The 18,611-nt window shown below is 39.1% G+C and overlaps 1 protein-coding gene across 1 annotated transcript in view; it reads left to right on the top strand.

Moving 5' to 3' along the window:
• LOC149805438 (kanadaptin-like) overlaps positions 1-5,425 on the top strand; it is a 43,837-nt gene extending 38,412 nt beyond the window's left edge. Inside the window, exon 12 of the mRNA XM_089950021.1 lies at positions 658-5,425. Coding sequence (XP_089806147.1) covers positions 658-707 — 50 coding nt within the window. The 3' untranslated portion in view covers positions 708-5,425. The remainder of the gene's footprint in view (positions 1-657) is intronic.
• Positions 5,426-18,611: the final 13,186 nt, after the last annotated feature.

The raw sequence follows: 18,611 nt of genomic DNA, 5'->3' as shown, positions 1-18,611 counted from the left end.
TAAAAACAGTACTTTACAATTGATACTTTTTAGTTGCATTGGTGCAAATCCTGTAATTAGATTGGTGATACACAAGGTCAGTAGAAATAACCTAGTGTTTGTGCCCATCAGATGTACATATTGTTGGGGTATATCATATATACTTGCTTATAAGTCAAGTCAAACTGCAAAGAACGAAGATGGTCTGTGTTGATTGTTTTGCTGATTACTCCTTCCAACTGCATAGAGCCAGATCTGCCGGCACATTATGCAACAGCAGATTTGGGTCCTGACACTTTGCAGTTGGACTAGTCTTATAAGTGAGTATATACGTTAAATTGGGTATTGTTCTTACAATACTACCTAAACCTGCATAGTTGAAATTGTAAATTGTTACAGTTAACTGTAAGCTAGGTAAGTGATATCAAGCCAACTTTTTTGTTATTTCCACACAGAAGCCATTTGATATTTTTATCCTTGGTGTCTGCAATCTTTGTTTCTTGAAATTAATAGTATCAGGTTTTGAAAATATTTATAGATTCAGAGGTTTATGATGAACTGAACATAAAACGTATGATTTCATAATATTTAAAGCATGATAGAGATGAACAAAATGCTAATTCCGACAGTTCTGATTTTCGCAGCTTTTAACAACACATTTTTCTGTTTCTCTTTTAGACCAATCTGGAGATGGAAAGACACACCTTAATGCAAAGTATGGGTATTAAATGGACCATCCATCAGTTGGATATCTCATGAACTTGAACTGCTTGGATTCTGAGTGACTTGGTGTTTTTATATGATGATGAACATGATACCATGGTTGATTTTTAAAAGTTCTCAAAAGAAACTTAAGAGACCTGCTGGACTTTGAGGCAGCAACTACTAAAACCGATCACAATCTCCTATAAAAAGTTAATAGTCTTCTGAAATTTCATCTTATCATTCAGGTGGCAGATTCAAATACTTAATGTACGTGATCTGCAGTATTCCTAATACTGATTATGAATTGAATTATTTTTATATGATAATAGCTATTTTTGCCTTGTCAGTATAAGCATGGTGATATACAGTATTGACTTTGTCTGCTTTGCCCCGAACACCATTTAAGTTTTGTGGAAATGTTTTTGAAAGTCAAATATCTTTTATATCAGTGGTGCATTGAAGTGAAACTCTTTAATAATATAATAATCTAAAGTTTATGTCATGATATACCATATTTGCCAGCCTATAAGACAATACTTTTTTACCGGAAAATCTTAACTTTGTCTTATACTCCGAATCGAATTATATATGGATTATGTCATCCAAAATAGCTTTATCATATTTTCGTATGGAAAATAATTCTCCAAGAGTACGAAAAATAATGTGCAAAAAATATTTAATTTTGGGGAAGAGATTGTGTATGAACAAATATAGGATCCCATAGTGAGTATTTTAAACAATTACATGATCATCAGTATTAAAAATTAACATTGATCAGGTGTTGTTGTTGTAGGTTTTAATGCCATTTTTCAGCACATGATAACCTATACATGGCAGCCAGTATTAATGGTGGAGGAAGAACCTCGGAAATCCCCGGAAAGAACCACCAACCCTCGAGAAGCTACTGGCAGGCTTTCTCACACACCCACATTGGCCGAATCTGAGACCGAACCAACGCAGACAACGGTGAGGTGGCAGTGATCCGTAACGGAGAGCACTTTAGACCACTCGGCCACTTGGGGCCCCTAGATCAGGTGTAATTGCGCTAAAGCAGCATGCACCAGTAAATGTATGTTGTTTGTAATATACATTGTTTTAATTTAATTGCATATATGTAAATTAGAATTTACAAGTTAGAAGATGAACAACCACGACAATATTCCATCACAATTTTCTTCTTGCACCTGATGATCAAATAATCCTTATTCTCCATTGAGAGAGAGAGAGAGACAGACAGAAAGATATCTTCATGATTGTAAATATGTATTGTTCACTTACCTGATGACTGATTTTACTTGTGTACAAGTGCGATACCATATTCCATTATCAATTAATACCACTAGTTAAGCGATTCCTTCTCATTTTTGTTTCCACTTCCATTATTGCAAGAATCTCATGGCTTTGTAGTAGTATTTACATGTTAATTAAATTTGCTATGTCTGTATTCAGTCATTCCAAGATAACACCTGTTTGAGGTCAAGATTCTGCAGACCAGATCAGATTAGCGAGGATACCAATAGGGAAATGAGGCTACTCATGGGTATTATGAATACTGTACCGTATAGTTAAAGAAAATGCCTGGTGGTAAATTTCTCAGCCAGTGACATTTTTTAACTTGTTGATGGAACTGACAGCAATTCAGAGTACATCTAGCATGAGTAAAGATCAAAAACAGTTGCCACCTAAGTGGTCATTCTTGGGATTTAACCTAATGAAGACTATATGGATATAACTATTGTGAATATTTAAACCCTGAAAGAGTATGGTATGTATTTTCATAGTTTACATTTGCTGTTTCATTTCTTAATGTTTTCTCTCTTTGACAAAAGCTTCAGCAACACAGGGGCAATAAGTTTAAAAAAAGATCAAAAAATCCACAAAGAGCTGAACTCGAACTCTCTCTCTTGCTCTCTCTCATATATTGGACCATGTTTGATTTTGATCATGAGGTGCAAAAAGAAAAATGTGATGGAATACAACAAAGTGAAAAACAATCTGAGGTGTTGATCTGGCCTCGTCTTATACTCTGCATCAACTTATATAAGGATGAAGATAGAAAATTTGCTAAATTTGCTGATTCGACTTATTTTCTGCATCAGCTTATTGACTGTCAAATATGGTACTAGGAATTACTGTCTTACATGCTACACATGTTTAAGCATGATAGTAAACAGTTAAAGTTTCCATTAAAATGAAAGGCTCATATTTCTTACATTAGTGGTGCATTCATCTGAAACTTTACAATAATATTGCAATGGATCAAAAGTTTATACACTGTTATGTTAGGAGTTCCTGCATTGCCTGCATTGGTATCTATAGTGTGTGTCAATTTGATCATGTGTGTGCATTTATTCAAATATTATTTGTTGTTCTAAAATTTAATACTAAAATAGTTTAACCATCCTGAGTGTTACATGCCATCATGCTCTGTACCTTAATTGCTATTTAAAATAAACTCCCAGACAAGAATTATTGATCACTATGGACTTTATTTTGGAAGCCAGGTACTAAACTAGATCAAGAAAAGAGGATGTTGGAATCATCATATCAACCAACAGAGTAGTATGAATTTGTTTTCCACACACTGCATTCATTGTGACATCCAATTTGGTTTGTACTGGATCAAACCTTTGGTTGACCTCATTAAAAATGGCCACATAATACTTCCTGGGGTGTGTAAATAATGACCTTCAAAAAGGAATGTGGCATTATGAGGATTTAAATACAGGTCAAACCCGTTACGATTCGTTATAATGCGATTCTACTTATAACGCGATGGCAGCATGGCTTCCAATTTTTAATTTAAGGTGATCTCTCTTTTTAACATCCTAAATACTTGCTCTCAGAAAAGCCAATTATTCATATCCCTAGCAGATTATAGGATCAAGAGGTTAGTTAAAACAGATATTGAAATTTTCTATGGCGAAGTTTATATAAAAAATTGTTAACACGATCCTGCTTATATCATGATGTTATTCTTTGGACACTGAGCATTGCATTGTAACAGGTTTTATCTGTAATGTGAATAAATGCCATATAAAGGCATGACTAATTGAATTCTAAAAAAATGACACATTACTAAAATTGTTGGTTATGAATGCCTACATGGCCAGTTTGACTTTTACTGTAATTGGTTCTCTGGTCTTAAATACTATCTGCAGCGATCAACAGGTGACACTCAAATTGTGATTAAAATACCTATCAATTTTAACTGCATGTGGCTATAGAAAGGAGTTAATTGGCCTATGACTCCATGCATTACAGGATCAGTTACTAGGTATTAGGTTTTTCACACCTTTTCGGAAACTGAGAACAGAGATCCACCAACTTGACCAGTCCCACATCTTGTGTACCTACACTTTCTAACAATCCATTTAAAAACTCTGCCATTAAGGTTAAAATCCAGAAATGTAATATGATTTTATTTCAACAAAGAGTGAATGATAGTTCTGAGCCTTATCACTTTTATCTCTGAAATACACAGTGCCCATCGACTGGTTTCCAAATCATCAGCAACACAATTTCATAGACTGGCTTTTCTTGTTTTCCAGTCATCAGCCACAGAAGAAATTTCATACGGAAGTATGCAGCAAAATGTGCAAAATATTAAAATGGATGCAGTATGATTTTACAGCTCCTTCTTGAGGATGTTGCATTTTTGCAAGAAAAAGGAAATAGTGTATACAAGTTTAGCCATGCATTTTTTAATATATTTTTTAATGTAATGTTTTGTGTAGATCTATATCATTGCAGTTTTGTCTGTTAGTAAAAGTAAGTTAGTTTTGAAAATCATGAAAATTCACAGTACTAATAGTATTCTCCCTTCAAGTTAGGAACACTACAAATGACAGCCATTGAACCCTCGCCTGACTTTCGTGCGTGCCAATTAGAGAATGTAGGATTTTATATTCTTCAAATAAATGTATGGAAATTTAGAATTTTAAACTTAAGTGTTGACAGATTCATTCCAGAAGAAAAGACAGTGGCTATGTATACAATGCATTGTGGTTTAGAATGGTGATGGGGTGAAGCATAGCTGACATCATCTTGGCTTGACAAACTCCCCATGAAAAGCCACTCCGATGAGAGCAGTGGTCATCCTTAAAGGAGGTAATCTCCTTCAACACTAAAATTGTACATTCATAGTATGGCTCACATGAGAGTCCACCCCTCAGAAGAAATATCTGTCTGTTTTGACTTCTATGAGTCTCACCCCTCAAATGAGGCATCAGTTTGTTTCAAAATTGTTGAGATACAAAAATATGTACAAGTGTGGTTGTTACTTTGTCCAGGTACTGGAATTTCACCCTGCTCAAAGACACCATATGTAACTACCAAAGGCAGTCAGCAGCTGACATAATCTAGACTATCTTTTGATTTTTTTTCTTTTAACAAAGAATGTCAATATAGTCTACCCAGCAGATTTTTTTAAAACTTATGCTTGCTCTAGCTAGTTATTCTTCAAATTTTGCCGGCTGTGTTTTCAGGAAAGAAAGATCTCTAGAGAAAAAAAGGAATTTGAGGTCAAAGGCCAAGTGAGGATCACAGTACAACACTTTTTTTACATTTTAATCGAGTGGTCAATATAATGGAGGATATAAAATATCCCTTGCAATGGAGTGGTCAGTCAGAGGTCAAGTTATTTGGTTCGGTAGTATATCAAACATAAGGATATATGTATTTTTTAAAATCTATTTTCAGGTGTAAATATATAGAGCAATAAATCATTGATGATGATTTTCTTCAGTGTTTGAAAATATGTCAATTATTCTTTAGCGACCTGCCTACCTATGTTCATCCATCAATGGCTAATTATCTATCAGTACACATCTGTCTTCCTATCTACCTACCTACTGAACTATCTGTCTGTCTGTCTGCCTCTCTGTCTACCAACCTACCTACTTATCTACCTGCCTGTCACATAAACCTATGAAATTGACAGTTTTAACACAGCAGGTTGCCAAGAGTAGACACAGGATATACATGTACTGGCTGAGTTGTAATGATGTTGCAAGTGTAAAGAAAAGCTAGTGTTTCTACATGTGCTGCATGGAAGTCAAGTATTGATGTGTTTTGGGAATATAAAGCAGTAAGAGAGAGGTAGAAGTACAGACTGACCCCACAAGATGAATCTCACCAAGCATTCTGGCTGGTGAAAGGGTAATTGAAACATATAAGCAAGAAAAGCAAAAACGTAGTGTTAAATGATGGAACAATGAATTCTATTAAATTCTGGTGACGTATAGATGTTAGTTCTTGAAGAAAACTTAAATATATGTATTGGTGATGTGAGGATGATAAACTGTAAATTCATGGGGCCAAATATTGCATCTGCATCCTTGTTCAGTATTATCAACCCTCAGAGAATTGGTCAGTGGCTGATCTACATAACAATAGTTTTACTGAATTCTGTGCCAAGAAATGAAAATCGTTAAATACCATCATGCTCAGCTATATACGTGATCATATTGTTCTGTTTCGTGCACGATTTGATTGTTCGTTCATCGACTAGCATGCGCAGTGTTTCATTGATACCATTAAATAGTTGTGTTCCTGTGTGCATCTCCATCAATGAAATCCTTGAATGTTTCACTGATGGTATGGCTTTGATATGTTCTTCACTTTCTGTTTGGGCAATGGCTGGTTTATGTCTGCGCTTAGATCAGCAGCTTTTTCATCCATGTAGTGTTTTGAAATGGCCTGAAATGTCGAAGTTGGAATACATCGTTGATTCTTGTTCAGGTCGCCCATCGTTGTTACAGCATGTGACAATCAGCTGTCCACATACTTCTTTTAGCAATGTCACTGTCACTGAAGAGGTCGCGCATGAGTATAATTGTATTTTGTTGTTGATAGCTTTTCTTGACAAACGAGTCTCTGTGTTTATCAGAATGATTGACGACAGGAAAATTTCCTTCAGTCAAGCCTATTATTCATACAATGATATCAGTCCACCTGTTCTGCTGGTTTTCAGCTGGCCAAATTGAATTTTGAACACAACAACATCCTCCAGGCTAACCGCAGCAAGATTCATTCACTTGACCTATTCATCTTTGCAGGCAAACTATAATAGATCTGTAGCTGCTATGATACTGCGAGGTTTTTTCCCAATGATCCATAAGTATCCACTTGCATGTTTTATTAATTAGTGCTGCTGCTAAGTTTTTGTGTGTGACCATGTATATACTCGTACGTGGCTGCGCATCCCTTACATCTGATGACTTACCCAAGGAACAAGTGATTGCGGGCATAAACGCTGTCAGAAGTGGGTGAAAACCATGTCATGTGCATTGTCAGGTTCCTATACAGCCTCAGGTTGCCTTTTTAAGTGCTTTTACTGCGACTGCTTTCATGGCACCCACACATCCGGTTTTGGTAACTGCAGGTGGTACAGTGGCGATCAGCGCCAAAAAATGGAAATATTCTGTGTTTTGCTATTGTGGCAACTCTAGCAGCAGACTGTTATTGCGACTTCACAGCTTGTTTTCCATGCCACATTGAAGTGCAACTTATTTGGCCTGCTCACATGTGGCCCAGAATAGTCTCAGATACCCCGCTGTTGTTTTCATGACTGATCTCAATTTTCCAAGATGACACTGATAGTGTTCCTGCAAGTTCGTGTATAAAATGTTTAATTTGTCTATGTGTGCATTTGTTTAATCACAGTGATTTGTTATCATTGCATGTTTGCAAAGGTGGCTATGACCCATGATTACATGTTTTCCACAGGCGTGTAAACAACCTTCAATTCGTCCACCAACCACATCAAGCATCAGTGTTTTGTTTGACAGTATCACAGAGTTATATCTGTACGTGACAATACTGGCCAGCAATGTCATAGTTCTGCTGAAAATCTATGAGGTTTTCTTAAGATGGTTCTTGATGTCTGTTCAGTCACAGTGATTTTTCACAAATGTTAAGTTCATCAAACGCCATCGTATTTCCTATCTGATACTTCAGCCGTCTTTGGCTCTGAAATGCTATGAACACGTTTCGTGGCACACAGACTCCTTGCCGGGCACTGATTTACCATGTAAATCAATCCCCACTGTACCCATGATGGAATCTATAGTCACTGTGAGTCACGAAAGCTTAAACTGACTTCCCAACAATATAAATTGCAGTAATCATTCTTCCACGAGTGACTATGTCAGCATGGACATCCACAATCACAACTTCGTCAGCGTAACCTGTTCATGCAATGATGCTGTGGTCATGGATGCATTTACACTGTCAGCGCCAAATTGCTTCTTTGTCAGTACAGTGTCATGTTAGTGCAACAGGGTGTTTAGCACCTAAAATAACTTTCCTGACACCCCTGCGACAACGGAAGCACGGATGAAAATTTACATTGCACTATATTTGCGATCAAAATACCAAGTTGTACTTTAATTGGCTTCTTGCAGAATAGCGAAAGCACCAGCTGGTTTTGGTGTAATTCTGGTTGGCTGTGGAGCAGCAGCAGTATGTCATGCTGTTTTACTTTGAGAAATTGCCTATTATCCACATTATCGATGGAAATTCTTGGCGAACATCATTGACTGACATGCACTGCAAAATTAATCATTTCTGTTTCATGCTATTCTGTCACATCAATGCAGGCCTCGATTTTGTTTATCACTGATGTATCACATGCTGTTGAACAGTGCCACTATTTGTTGACACAAACCTTTTCGTTTTGCATCCACATATGGATTACCATTTGGGTTCCTTCGACCTAATGAAGGAAGTATCATCATGTGTCTTAAACTTGAGCTTCATGTTTGGGCACTGACTCGTCCATGTCAAATGTGGGATCAGATACATGTCTGAATAATTTTTTATATATACCAGTGCATTCCTCTCACATGCAAAGAGTCTGCTCCTTGCAGTCGCGATTTTGTTAATCGTGGCCTTGGTCATTGGGGTACTAACAACTGTACACTAATGCCTGATGTCATTGCCCTACTGTAGTGTTTATTTGTTTGATCCCTGCAGGAATGTCAGCGGTGCTTGGGAATTCATCTTTGGGTGGTGTGATTAGTGCAAGCCATGGTCAAACTGTTCTCCTATCGATGAGAATGCTCAACCAACTATGTCATCAAACCTCACTCATGGCCTAATAGTTCAAGCACCTTCTTCGCATGTGGGATATCATGGGGTTCGAACCCTGGTCGAGTCATACCAAAGATTTTTGAAAATGGTACTAACAGCTGCTTGGCTATGCTTTCAGTGTTAAGAGGTTAGTATTAGGACTGGTCGGCCTTGTGTCGGGATAAAATAAATGGGTGGGACATGATGCAACATATCCGTGGCATGATGACCCAGTGCTAGACATCACTCTAAACTGCCACACTGCAGATATGGTAGCAATAAGACTAAAAAATATTTAAAGCTATGTTAGAAATCACACACACAACAGGTTATCAGCCATAGATGATGCTTTATCCTTAACTACATCAGTTGCCTTCATGCCAAGTTGTTAATCAATTTTAAGTGCTTTTTTAGACCATTCCTTAAAATAGACCCACAATACAGTCACCAAGATCATTTCCATTAACAGCACAGTATACTGGCATGCACAAATTTATTGCTTACACAAGTGTTGCTGTGTAGTTACATACGATCTTCATTGTTTGTTTCTGTTGCTGATGATCGATTGCCACAGTCATGGTCATTGATATGTAAATTTGCTGTGCCTCACCTCAACAGCATGTTTTTTGCACGGTATATAAAACAGGATGTGTGAGAATGTCTGACGGTCTGATCACAAACACGTGTATTTGTTTTATCAGTGTAGCGGAGTGTTTCCAACGTCAGCCAGATAATCAGACTGATTTTCTGTGACACAGAACATTAGTGTTGTTGGTGTCATGTATTATTATGGGTATATTTTGGTGGCAACCATCTCAGAAATACAAAAGCAGAATGAACATGTCAGGGAATTCTACATGATTCAGTTTAAACAGTTTATGTTGGATCTTATCGTGTACTCTATTGCATGAAATAACAACCAAATCATCATGGGTCGACGTGGAAAAAAATACAAATTTCATGGGCACCTTTGAAATACACATATTTCCTTGCACTGAACTTGATCTGATCATCATGGCATAATAATTGTCATTGATTTTTGTAATAACCAACATAATTGCATAACCAGTTATGGGAAGAATCACCTGTCATTGGTGGTGGTTTTTCCCTGATCTACACACTCGATTACATAGGCATGTTTCTGCAACAGCCACATTAGAAACATTTCAAACTTGTCCTTGAGAACTGTGTATATTTCATCTCAGATTATCATGGGTATTTTTGCCCCATTCATGTGCCAAAGTATTGCCATGGTGTCAGAAGAAACTGTGATTCTGATTCTCTTTTGCAAGGTAAGTCTCTGTGTGGGTGTTAGCAGGACTAAATCCTGATTGTGAAATAAATTAATTGCACATGGTGTTACCAGATCCACTGCCTCCGTTAAGAGAGAAATGTTGATGTCGTGCAAATAGATGTCTGACCGATGGTGCTATTGACATCATCATGAGAATATTGTGATATTCTTTCACAGTTCTGTTATCTGCATAAACTTTGTGGATGTGGAACAGCTCTTGTTTAATTCGCCAGTGATCATATGGTTTGTTGGGAGGTGATATTATTTACAGTTGCACAGGTAGATGGCTGACTGATGGCGCTATTGACATCATCACGAGAATATTATTATCGTGATATTCTTTGTTTTCTGTGTAATCTTGGTGGAAGTGGAATCGCTCTTACTTAATTCTCCAGTGACTGTATGGTTTGCTGGGAGGTGATATTGCTTACTGTCATGCAAGTAGATGGCTGACCAACGGCGCTATTGACGGTGTCACGAGATTATTATCGTGATATTCTTTCACAGCTGTGTATTCCTGGTGGGAGTGGGATTGATTTTTCGTAATTCTCCAATGACTGTATAGTTGGTTGGGAGGTGATATTACTTTATATTTGCATGTGTGCTGTTTAAACTCATCACAGTAGTATGAATGGTCGAAACAGTATTGCTTAACCAACATGAGCATGGGAATAGTTTCCTTGTGCAAATTATATAGTAGATATTAAATGAGTCAGTGAATCTGACCACACGTGTTGGAAATTTGTTGATCATTAAAAACAAATTTATGCTTATATACACCAGCATGGCAGATCTAGGATGTGTGTGTAGAGGTTAGTCTCCATCATTGTAACTAATGATGATCCCGATAGGTTTGTCTGGTTAATATACACACATGTGCCTTTGTTCGCACATGCTTTAATAAGGAATTCAAGTTTGGCCAATCTATAACTGATATGTGATATGAGATCAACAATGATGAGGGCTGCCACAAATATAAGCCAGGCAATGATCTACTAAGAAAGGTTAAAACTGCGTGTGCTACATGCAAAAACAGTATGAAAGGCAACAAGTTACTATGAAAGGACTGAAGTGATGAGATGATGTGCGTATTTAAATATAGAAAATGTACATCTGATCAGTAGTTTAAAGTTCAGTCCATTTGCATACTGAAATCAGGCGATGAAAGTCCTCCTGCTTTGAAGTCAAAACATGTGACCAAATTTTGCCAATCTGATTTATTTCCAGCTGACCTGTTTTGATACGTGTATGTTGTTGTTCTAGGGTTTAACGCCATTTTTCAGCACAAGATAGGCCATATATGGCGGCCAGTATAACTGGTGGAAGAAGAACCCTGGAAAACCCAGGAAAGAACCACCGACCCACGAGAAGCTACTGGCAGGCTTTCCCACGTACCCACGCTAGCCGAGCCTTGGACACCAACATACGCAGACAGAGGTGAGATGGCAGTGATCCGGAACAGTGAGTGCTTTAGACCACTCGGCCACTCGGGGCCCCCGATACGTGTATGCACCACCTGTCAATATATTTAACTCTGGTCAACAGACAAAATAAAATGATCTGCAGATGCACATGTAAAACGTCAGACAACTGCAGATATATGACAGTGGCCTAATTGAAGAAGAAAATTTTCACATTGAGCAAAATCACGCTGCAAACATGAGTTTGGTGTTTATCTAATAATTTTTCAATCACAATATAAATAAACATCATGCTCACAAGATTGTTTTTAGTGTCGTAATCTAGTCCCATCTGGGATCCTGTTACATCTCTATCAAAATTATGTTCTGAAGGCCTCCCCTGTGTATGGCTTCAGCAGTCGTAATATGGCAATTTTGGCCTACCTTGCATGTACCTGCTGCGTTAACCAGCAATGAGTGTGGGTAGAAAGCAAAATAAGGGGCATAGAAATAAATCGCCTTAGAGATGTGTACATCCGGTATGGCCAACGTCTCTCTAATGTGCGTTTTCTCTGTGTGTCTATAGTGGAATGCGACCCCAGGGCCGTATTTCACATCAATATTGAAGCAGAATACCTGTAGTAATACTATTCTTGGTGATAAATGCTGAACTCAGCAATCCTCTAGCTGCTGATGTTCCCTTCAAACCGTGAGACACACAATGGGTCCTGCCCCCATGTTGGTTGCTGTAGTGTTTAACGCCATTTTTCAGCACACGATAGGCTATACATGGCGGCCAGTATTAATGGTGGAGGAAGAACCCTGAAAAACCCAGGGAAGAACCACTGACCCACGAGAAGCTACTGGCAGGCTTTCACACGTACCCACGCTAGCCGAGCCTTGGACTCGAACCCACGCAGACAGAGGTGAGATGGCAGTGATCCGTAACGGAGAGCGCTTTAGACCACTCGGCCACTCGGGGCCCCGCCCCATGTTGGACTGTGGAAGATAACATATGCACTAGAATTGTACAACATGTCGGCTTACCTAGGCAACATTATCCTAACTGCATGATTGCCTCACCCCCAACACGGTGACCGCCATTGTTGAGATAGGAGTATTAATAGGGGATACATTAGCATCAATGGAAATCCCAGTCAAAATGGTTATGGGAATGTTTAGTGTCAAGACTTTTCAGATCACCCTGGGAATATTTAGCATCAAGGGGAATTGGACATGGGGAATATTGGGCCCGTGTAGCGACAAGGAAAGTTGGGTTGTTGTCTAGGGACAATAGGAATGGAACAGGTGAGGTGACATCACGGTACTGGACATTGGAAAAATTTGGCAAGGGTTTGACATGAATATGCTCTACTCTAGGGAGAGACAAATACAGTAGGGATATAGACATAGACACATACAACACATATACACAGATTGATGAACATCAATCTATCACACCTAAACTACAAAATTGACAAAAACATTTTTAGGCAAAGAGAATAAATATCTTTTCGAGGCATATTGGTGGCCCTGAAAAGGGACATAGGTCTTCTTCTCTTTCTCAGACTTCTGACTCTTGGACTGTAGCTCAACTTCAGACAGCCTTGTCTCTCCACATATATCCTTCTTTTCCAAATGCTCTTATCGGTGATCTGGATGATTGTCCATGATAATATGACATACATGGGCAAGTCCATACGAAACAGCATTGACGATACGAGGATAGATGAATCAATGTTAGTCCACATCTTGTGACTAGAATGGGTGAAGGGACTGAAGTGAACTGTTGTTATTTATATTGGAAGAGCAGGCCAAAACGGATTGAGTTTTTTCACCAATCCCAATACGCATTACAAAATTCAGTCACAGTGTGGAGTCTATTTCATGCTACCTGAGTGATAGGCTGTCATGAGTGGTAGTAGACCCAGTGCACACTCATGTTGGAGTCATCTGTACCAAGTTAGTGGATGAGTGGGAATAGAACCATCACTAAATCTTGTTTTTGGGTGAGGTATTTATGCATGCTTTTATTGTCTGACCAAGGAAGTGGGCAGGAAGGCAGGCACCCATCCACAGGAGGGTATCTGTTGACTCTCGGGTACTGGCTTAAAGTTTTTGTCTTGTACAAATTTTGAATTTTGGATCTTTATTTCCGAAAAGTTCTAAAAATGTACTTAATTTGGAAAGACTACTCTGTACTGTTTTGTATTTGTTATTGATAGAGAAGTTGAGAAGCAAGTATGGGGATATTCTTGGAGGTTGGTTGGAGTAAGGGGGTAAGAGAAAGAGAAAACTTTTTTTTCTAACTTCAGATACACTAGTAATGGTGACATGTCCCAGGCTTTGCACCACAGACACATCACCGGCTCCAGTCCTGCTCCCAACTCAAAGCTGTGGTTGGTAACACGAAGAGGTGTGTGTGATTGGCTTCATTCTCCCAGTCTTCACTTTCAGGGGTAGTGAAGACTTCCCTCTATCTTCTTCTATTCCACACTCATGGATGCTGCAGCCTTCTTATCTCCTGCGCACGGAACTGTACTGGTAATTGCTGTGGTGCTGGCATAGGCTGCTGTACTGGTAGTGATTGTGGTGCTGGTACTGGCTGTGGAGGTGTCCTCACCCTGGCTTGACCTCACAGAGAGGTCTTAGCATTAGGTGAGGTAGCATTCTTCTCTTTTCCTCTTTTTCTTTTTTCTTTTTTCCCCTTCCTCCTCTTCTATCCTAGCTTGTTCAGATATGGCTTCCATAGCCAGCTCGTCTAAAATGTGCCTGGCATACTCCAGGTGCATTTGGAGTTCCAATAGTTTCGCTATTCTGTTGCTCATGATTCTTGTGGTTGACTAATCAATGATGGGTAGCCAGACTGGCAAACGCTTCCCTTTATATTTGTGAAGGGAAACATCCCCTGACACTAAAACTTACACTGCCCATATCATCACCCAAAAAACATGGATCACACAGACCTTAAAGAAACACTCACTTTTAACCTACAAACACTAACTACAAACACAAACACAGACTATTTGACTAGCTAGGGAAACGAAGTGCTTATAGACACACTTCTATTTCTTTGACATAAAACAAAGAAACTACGTGCTTATAGACACACCTGTTTTTTAACATACAGACAAACACAAATACACAAATTTTTGGCAATTGAACTAGTATGTCTTGGGGTAGCCCTGAAAAGGGCTGATTTTGGTGGACGGGGATTATATGAATCTTATATTGTCTAAGATTGCATCATTGTCTGGTGGCAGGCTTTCCCACAGTATATGGTCTGCTTCTTCGGAAAGAGAAGGAGAACTCTTTCGTGTCCACACGGCAGTCAAAAAAGCCTCTGTCTGGTTCCTGCTGTTGTTGCTGCTGATCTCTTTGCTTCTGAAGTCTGTACTTCTACGTCCACTCTTCTTTCTCTTTCTTGATTTCCTCTCAGAAGAGCTCTTCATCAGGTCTTCGGTATACTTTCAACATTCTGATATTCTCTATCTCTTCAGGTTTGGGTATCAGGCTTTGCCTGACATGATGTAAATTCACGTAAGCTTCATTCAGCTTGGCTAGTCTTGAACGCTCTTCAGAGGAGGATGAGTCAACAATAGATGGTCAGACTGGAGACTGCCTCGTTTTATATGACTCTAGCACAGACATGATAGAAAACATCCCGACGATTTGTTGTTGGGTTGGAACGATATGGTTGTTGATTTTAGAGAGAAGTCAAAGAGAATGTATAATGATAAAAATTGGAAACAAATGACAAATTTTTTCAAAACACAATTTTGTTTGAATAACTAACAATTAACAATAAAACAAACAAATTATTATTGACATGATAGACAACGTTGTGAAGTGAAGTGAGACTTCCACTGATGGAAGTCATTTTTGGGCCATTGATGTACTCCACGTTTCCTAGTTAAAGACAAAATGGTCACAAAAGCATCTATCTATTTTGTCATTGTTTCTAGAAGACTGACGATCAAAATAAGTCAATAAGTGTTCTAAAGAATATATCCAAGATTGAGTTGATGAAGAAAATACACACAATATTGCCCACACACCACAGAATCTGTACCTTGTAATTTCACATTATTGAATTTCGTCGTCTGGGCATTTCTTCTCATAAAGTCGATGTCGTCTTCCAAAGGTGGCAATCCATACGAATCAAAATATTCTACACAACCCTCTTTAGGAAAGTAGACGGCTACCCAGGGGTTTCCCGGGAGAAGACTGTCTTCCGTGATGATGACATAAGGTTGATGGTCTTGAGGTTTATGATGAGGAAGTTCATCTTCAGTGCACATGACAGGATTCCAAGAAGCAGTGTACGAACTGTTTCAAAAGGTAATAAAGTTACCAGGTATCCAGTTTTTTGTTTTGCTTTGTTTTGTTTTGTTTGTCTTTCGCAGGTAATGATAACTCATCAATTCAATTCAGACTTTTTACCTGAAAATCTCTGACAAGTAAATGTCTGTTAGCTTCGTTTTCGTACTCTGGGCCAAGGGAACTTTGATGCGACAGATCTCTAAAGCAGTGAGTGGAGTGGAGGGGAGGAATGATGATGCAAGTCTTTATATAACTGATGAAACACTGCTTCTTCTGAGATGATGATCAAGCGTCCTCCAAATACTTGTCCAATTTTTCTTCTTGACTCATCAGACATTTATCATGTTGAATTTGACTGGGATTGTCGTTTTGACATCCATAGCAATCTTTCCCACACTCAATTCCATAATTTTATCTGCCAGGTGTTTGGCAAAACAGGAGACTAAATGTTGTTCTTGTTCTGGCCATCTGGACATGACCACCACGTCCTCTTTGTCTTTATCTTTGGGTTCTGTTTCCACGGTATCCTCCCATTTCATTTTCATAGATTCTTCACCATTCAGAGAGGGATTACAGTCTTCTATAGTTTCTAGTAGTCTAGAATGACTTCTCTCACACTGTTGATATTTTATGGTATTATCGAATTCAACATACAGAATGACATTCACCGTCTCAGGTAGAGCGTTAGCAAAGTGAAGTTCCATGCGAATCTGACCTGATTTTATTGGGTTGAAATGTCCCTCGTCGCTGCCTTGGTCTGGAATGAAATCAAAAGCCCCGAATGCATAGCCTTCTGCATAATGCTCGTACATAATGCCATGACTGGTGTTGGTCCCTAACTGTCCGGTGGCTTCGTACAGGGATAAGTTTGACCTTAAGTAATTCGTCTTGGCACTTAAGTCAGGTTCGAAGGGTTTGGTACACAAGGTCTTGCCATCGTGACTGACTTCCATCTTGGGCACGTATTAATGCTGAAACACGAAAGGATTTCGATTGTGGGCTCTGTTGAAGGCTGCATTGCTAACGATAACAACAATTAATCGCTTGGGTGACTGTCCTTGGAACAGATTAACTTCAATCTTGGATTGGAGTCCAGTGGCAATGGTGAAGGTTTTCACTTCCACGCGTCTTATTGGATGTTTGGCGGTCGTTCTGCTCAAAGCGTGACTGATGAAGTTTCCAAATTTAGGTAATACTTCCACGCGTCGCACGTAGAGCCTGGCTTTCTCTATGTAGGTTTTATAATCTGCAGCACCAGCCATCAAATGGAAAACGGTACTGCTGCAATTCAGTCTCAGGCAAACATCCACGCCATTCAGCAAATACTTCTCTTGTAACCACATGTCTAAATGCAAGTGGTCCATCCATCAGTTCTAATCTTCGGCTTCCAGCAATTTTCTTTTGACGTGCATCGAATCCCTTATTGGTGCAATCATTATCTGCCACCTCATCAAACTTGCCCGCTGTATCAGGTTTCTGTACCATGCAAGCAACTAGATGGGTGTTTTTGGCTTCTTTTCTGTACGTCAAGAGATTTTCCATGTCTGCTCGATAAGGGTAAGTATTGATGCTGCTGCTGACCAGTTTGTTATTCTAGTACAAATCCACTTCGCTGAACAAGGAATGCATGAAATTGCTGACGGGAGCTACTGCCTCACTGGTATCTAGATCGCCACAATACGTATTGTTCACTTTGACTTTCAAATACAAGTAACTACTGTTCAGATGAATGCAATCTTCGGGCTGTCCTTTGATTAAAAACTCGATGGGAGCTGAAGCCATCAAAGAGGAGATGAGATGAGCTTCGACCTTTTGGGATTCTTGCATCGTCGTCATGGTGGGTGGGATGGCAAACAGATCCAGTTCCGACTTGGAACAGGCACAAGACTCAGTGCATCATTTTATGTCTTTCTTTCTGTGATTTTGTCAATAATCAAAAACGTCTAAGTCTCGATCAGTTCTTATTTTCTTAGTCTCTATAGCTTTATGAGTGTGAAGTCCTCTGGAAGGGTGTCTCCGTCGTCTCTTTCTGCCTTGTCATTGCTGTGGTATCAGTGAAGCAGGAATACCTGACTCAGCAGAGTCCAGGGCATTTATAGGGGTTTCTCGCCGGCCAAAAATCTCTTTAACCAGCTTGAAGCAAGACATTTTTGCCTGCTCTCAAGAAAGGTTCTTTAGTATTTTGTTTGTCAATGATGGCATTTTGGACAAATTCTGTATCGTGCGTCAAGGTGCATCTTTCAAGGCGTGCAATCCTCTTGTCACCATCAGTTTAAAAATGTGCCATCGAATGAAAGGCTGATTTCAACATATCTCTTAAACCACGAACTGGCTGCTGAGCGACTCCTCGGTACACTTGCTACATGACTAGAGGATCGTTTTCGAAAATGGAGTTTCACCATGACTTTTCCTTTGGACAGTGGAAAATTTTGTCCCAGATCTCCTGTTATGGCAATGTTGACAGTGTCGAAACACGACTTACTGATGGGCAACTAGTGAGGATGTATAAATTCACAGTGAACATGATAGGTGTTTCCACCTTCTTCGTCAGTGACTGTGGTAGAATCCACTTTGAAAGGAATGGCACGCAGTAATGGTAGGGATGTGTGTCTCACCACATGGTACTCCACCACATCGAAGTACACAAACATCAAATTGAGTCCCTTGTTCAGTTCTACAAGGGATCTAAAAATTGATAATACTGTTGATCTTCGGGCTCTGATTCTGTGCTACTATCTGTGAATGTCTACCCAAATTTCAAACAAACTACCATTTAACCTGATGGACAACGTTTCACTATCCTGAAATCTCATTAATAGGCGACGAGCCACTTTATA

Source organism: Sinohyriopsis cumingii, chromosome 2, assembly GCF_028554795.1.
Source record: "Sinohyriopsis cumingii isolate HCF-2022 chromosome 2, ASM2855479v2, whole genome shotgun sequence".
In the NCBI taxonomy this organism is placed as follows: Eukaryota; Metazoa; Mollusca; class Bivalvia; order Unionida; family Unionidae; genus Sinohyriopsis; species Sinohyriopsis cumingii.
Note: the sequence above shows the minus strand (reverse complement) of the source record. Positions and strands in the feature narration are given on the sequence as shown.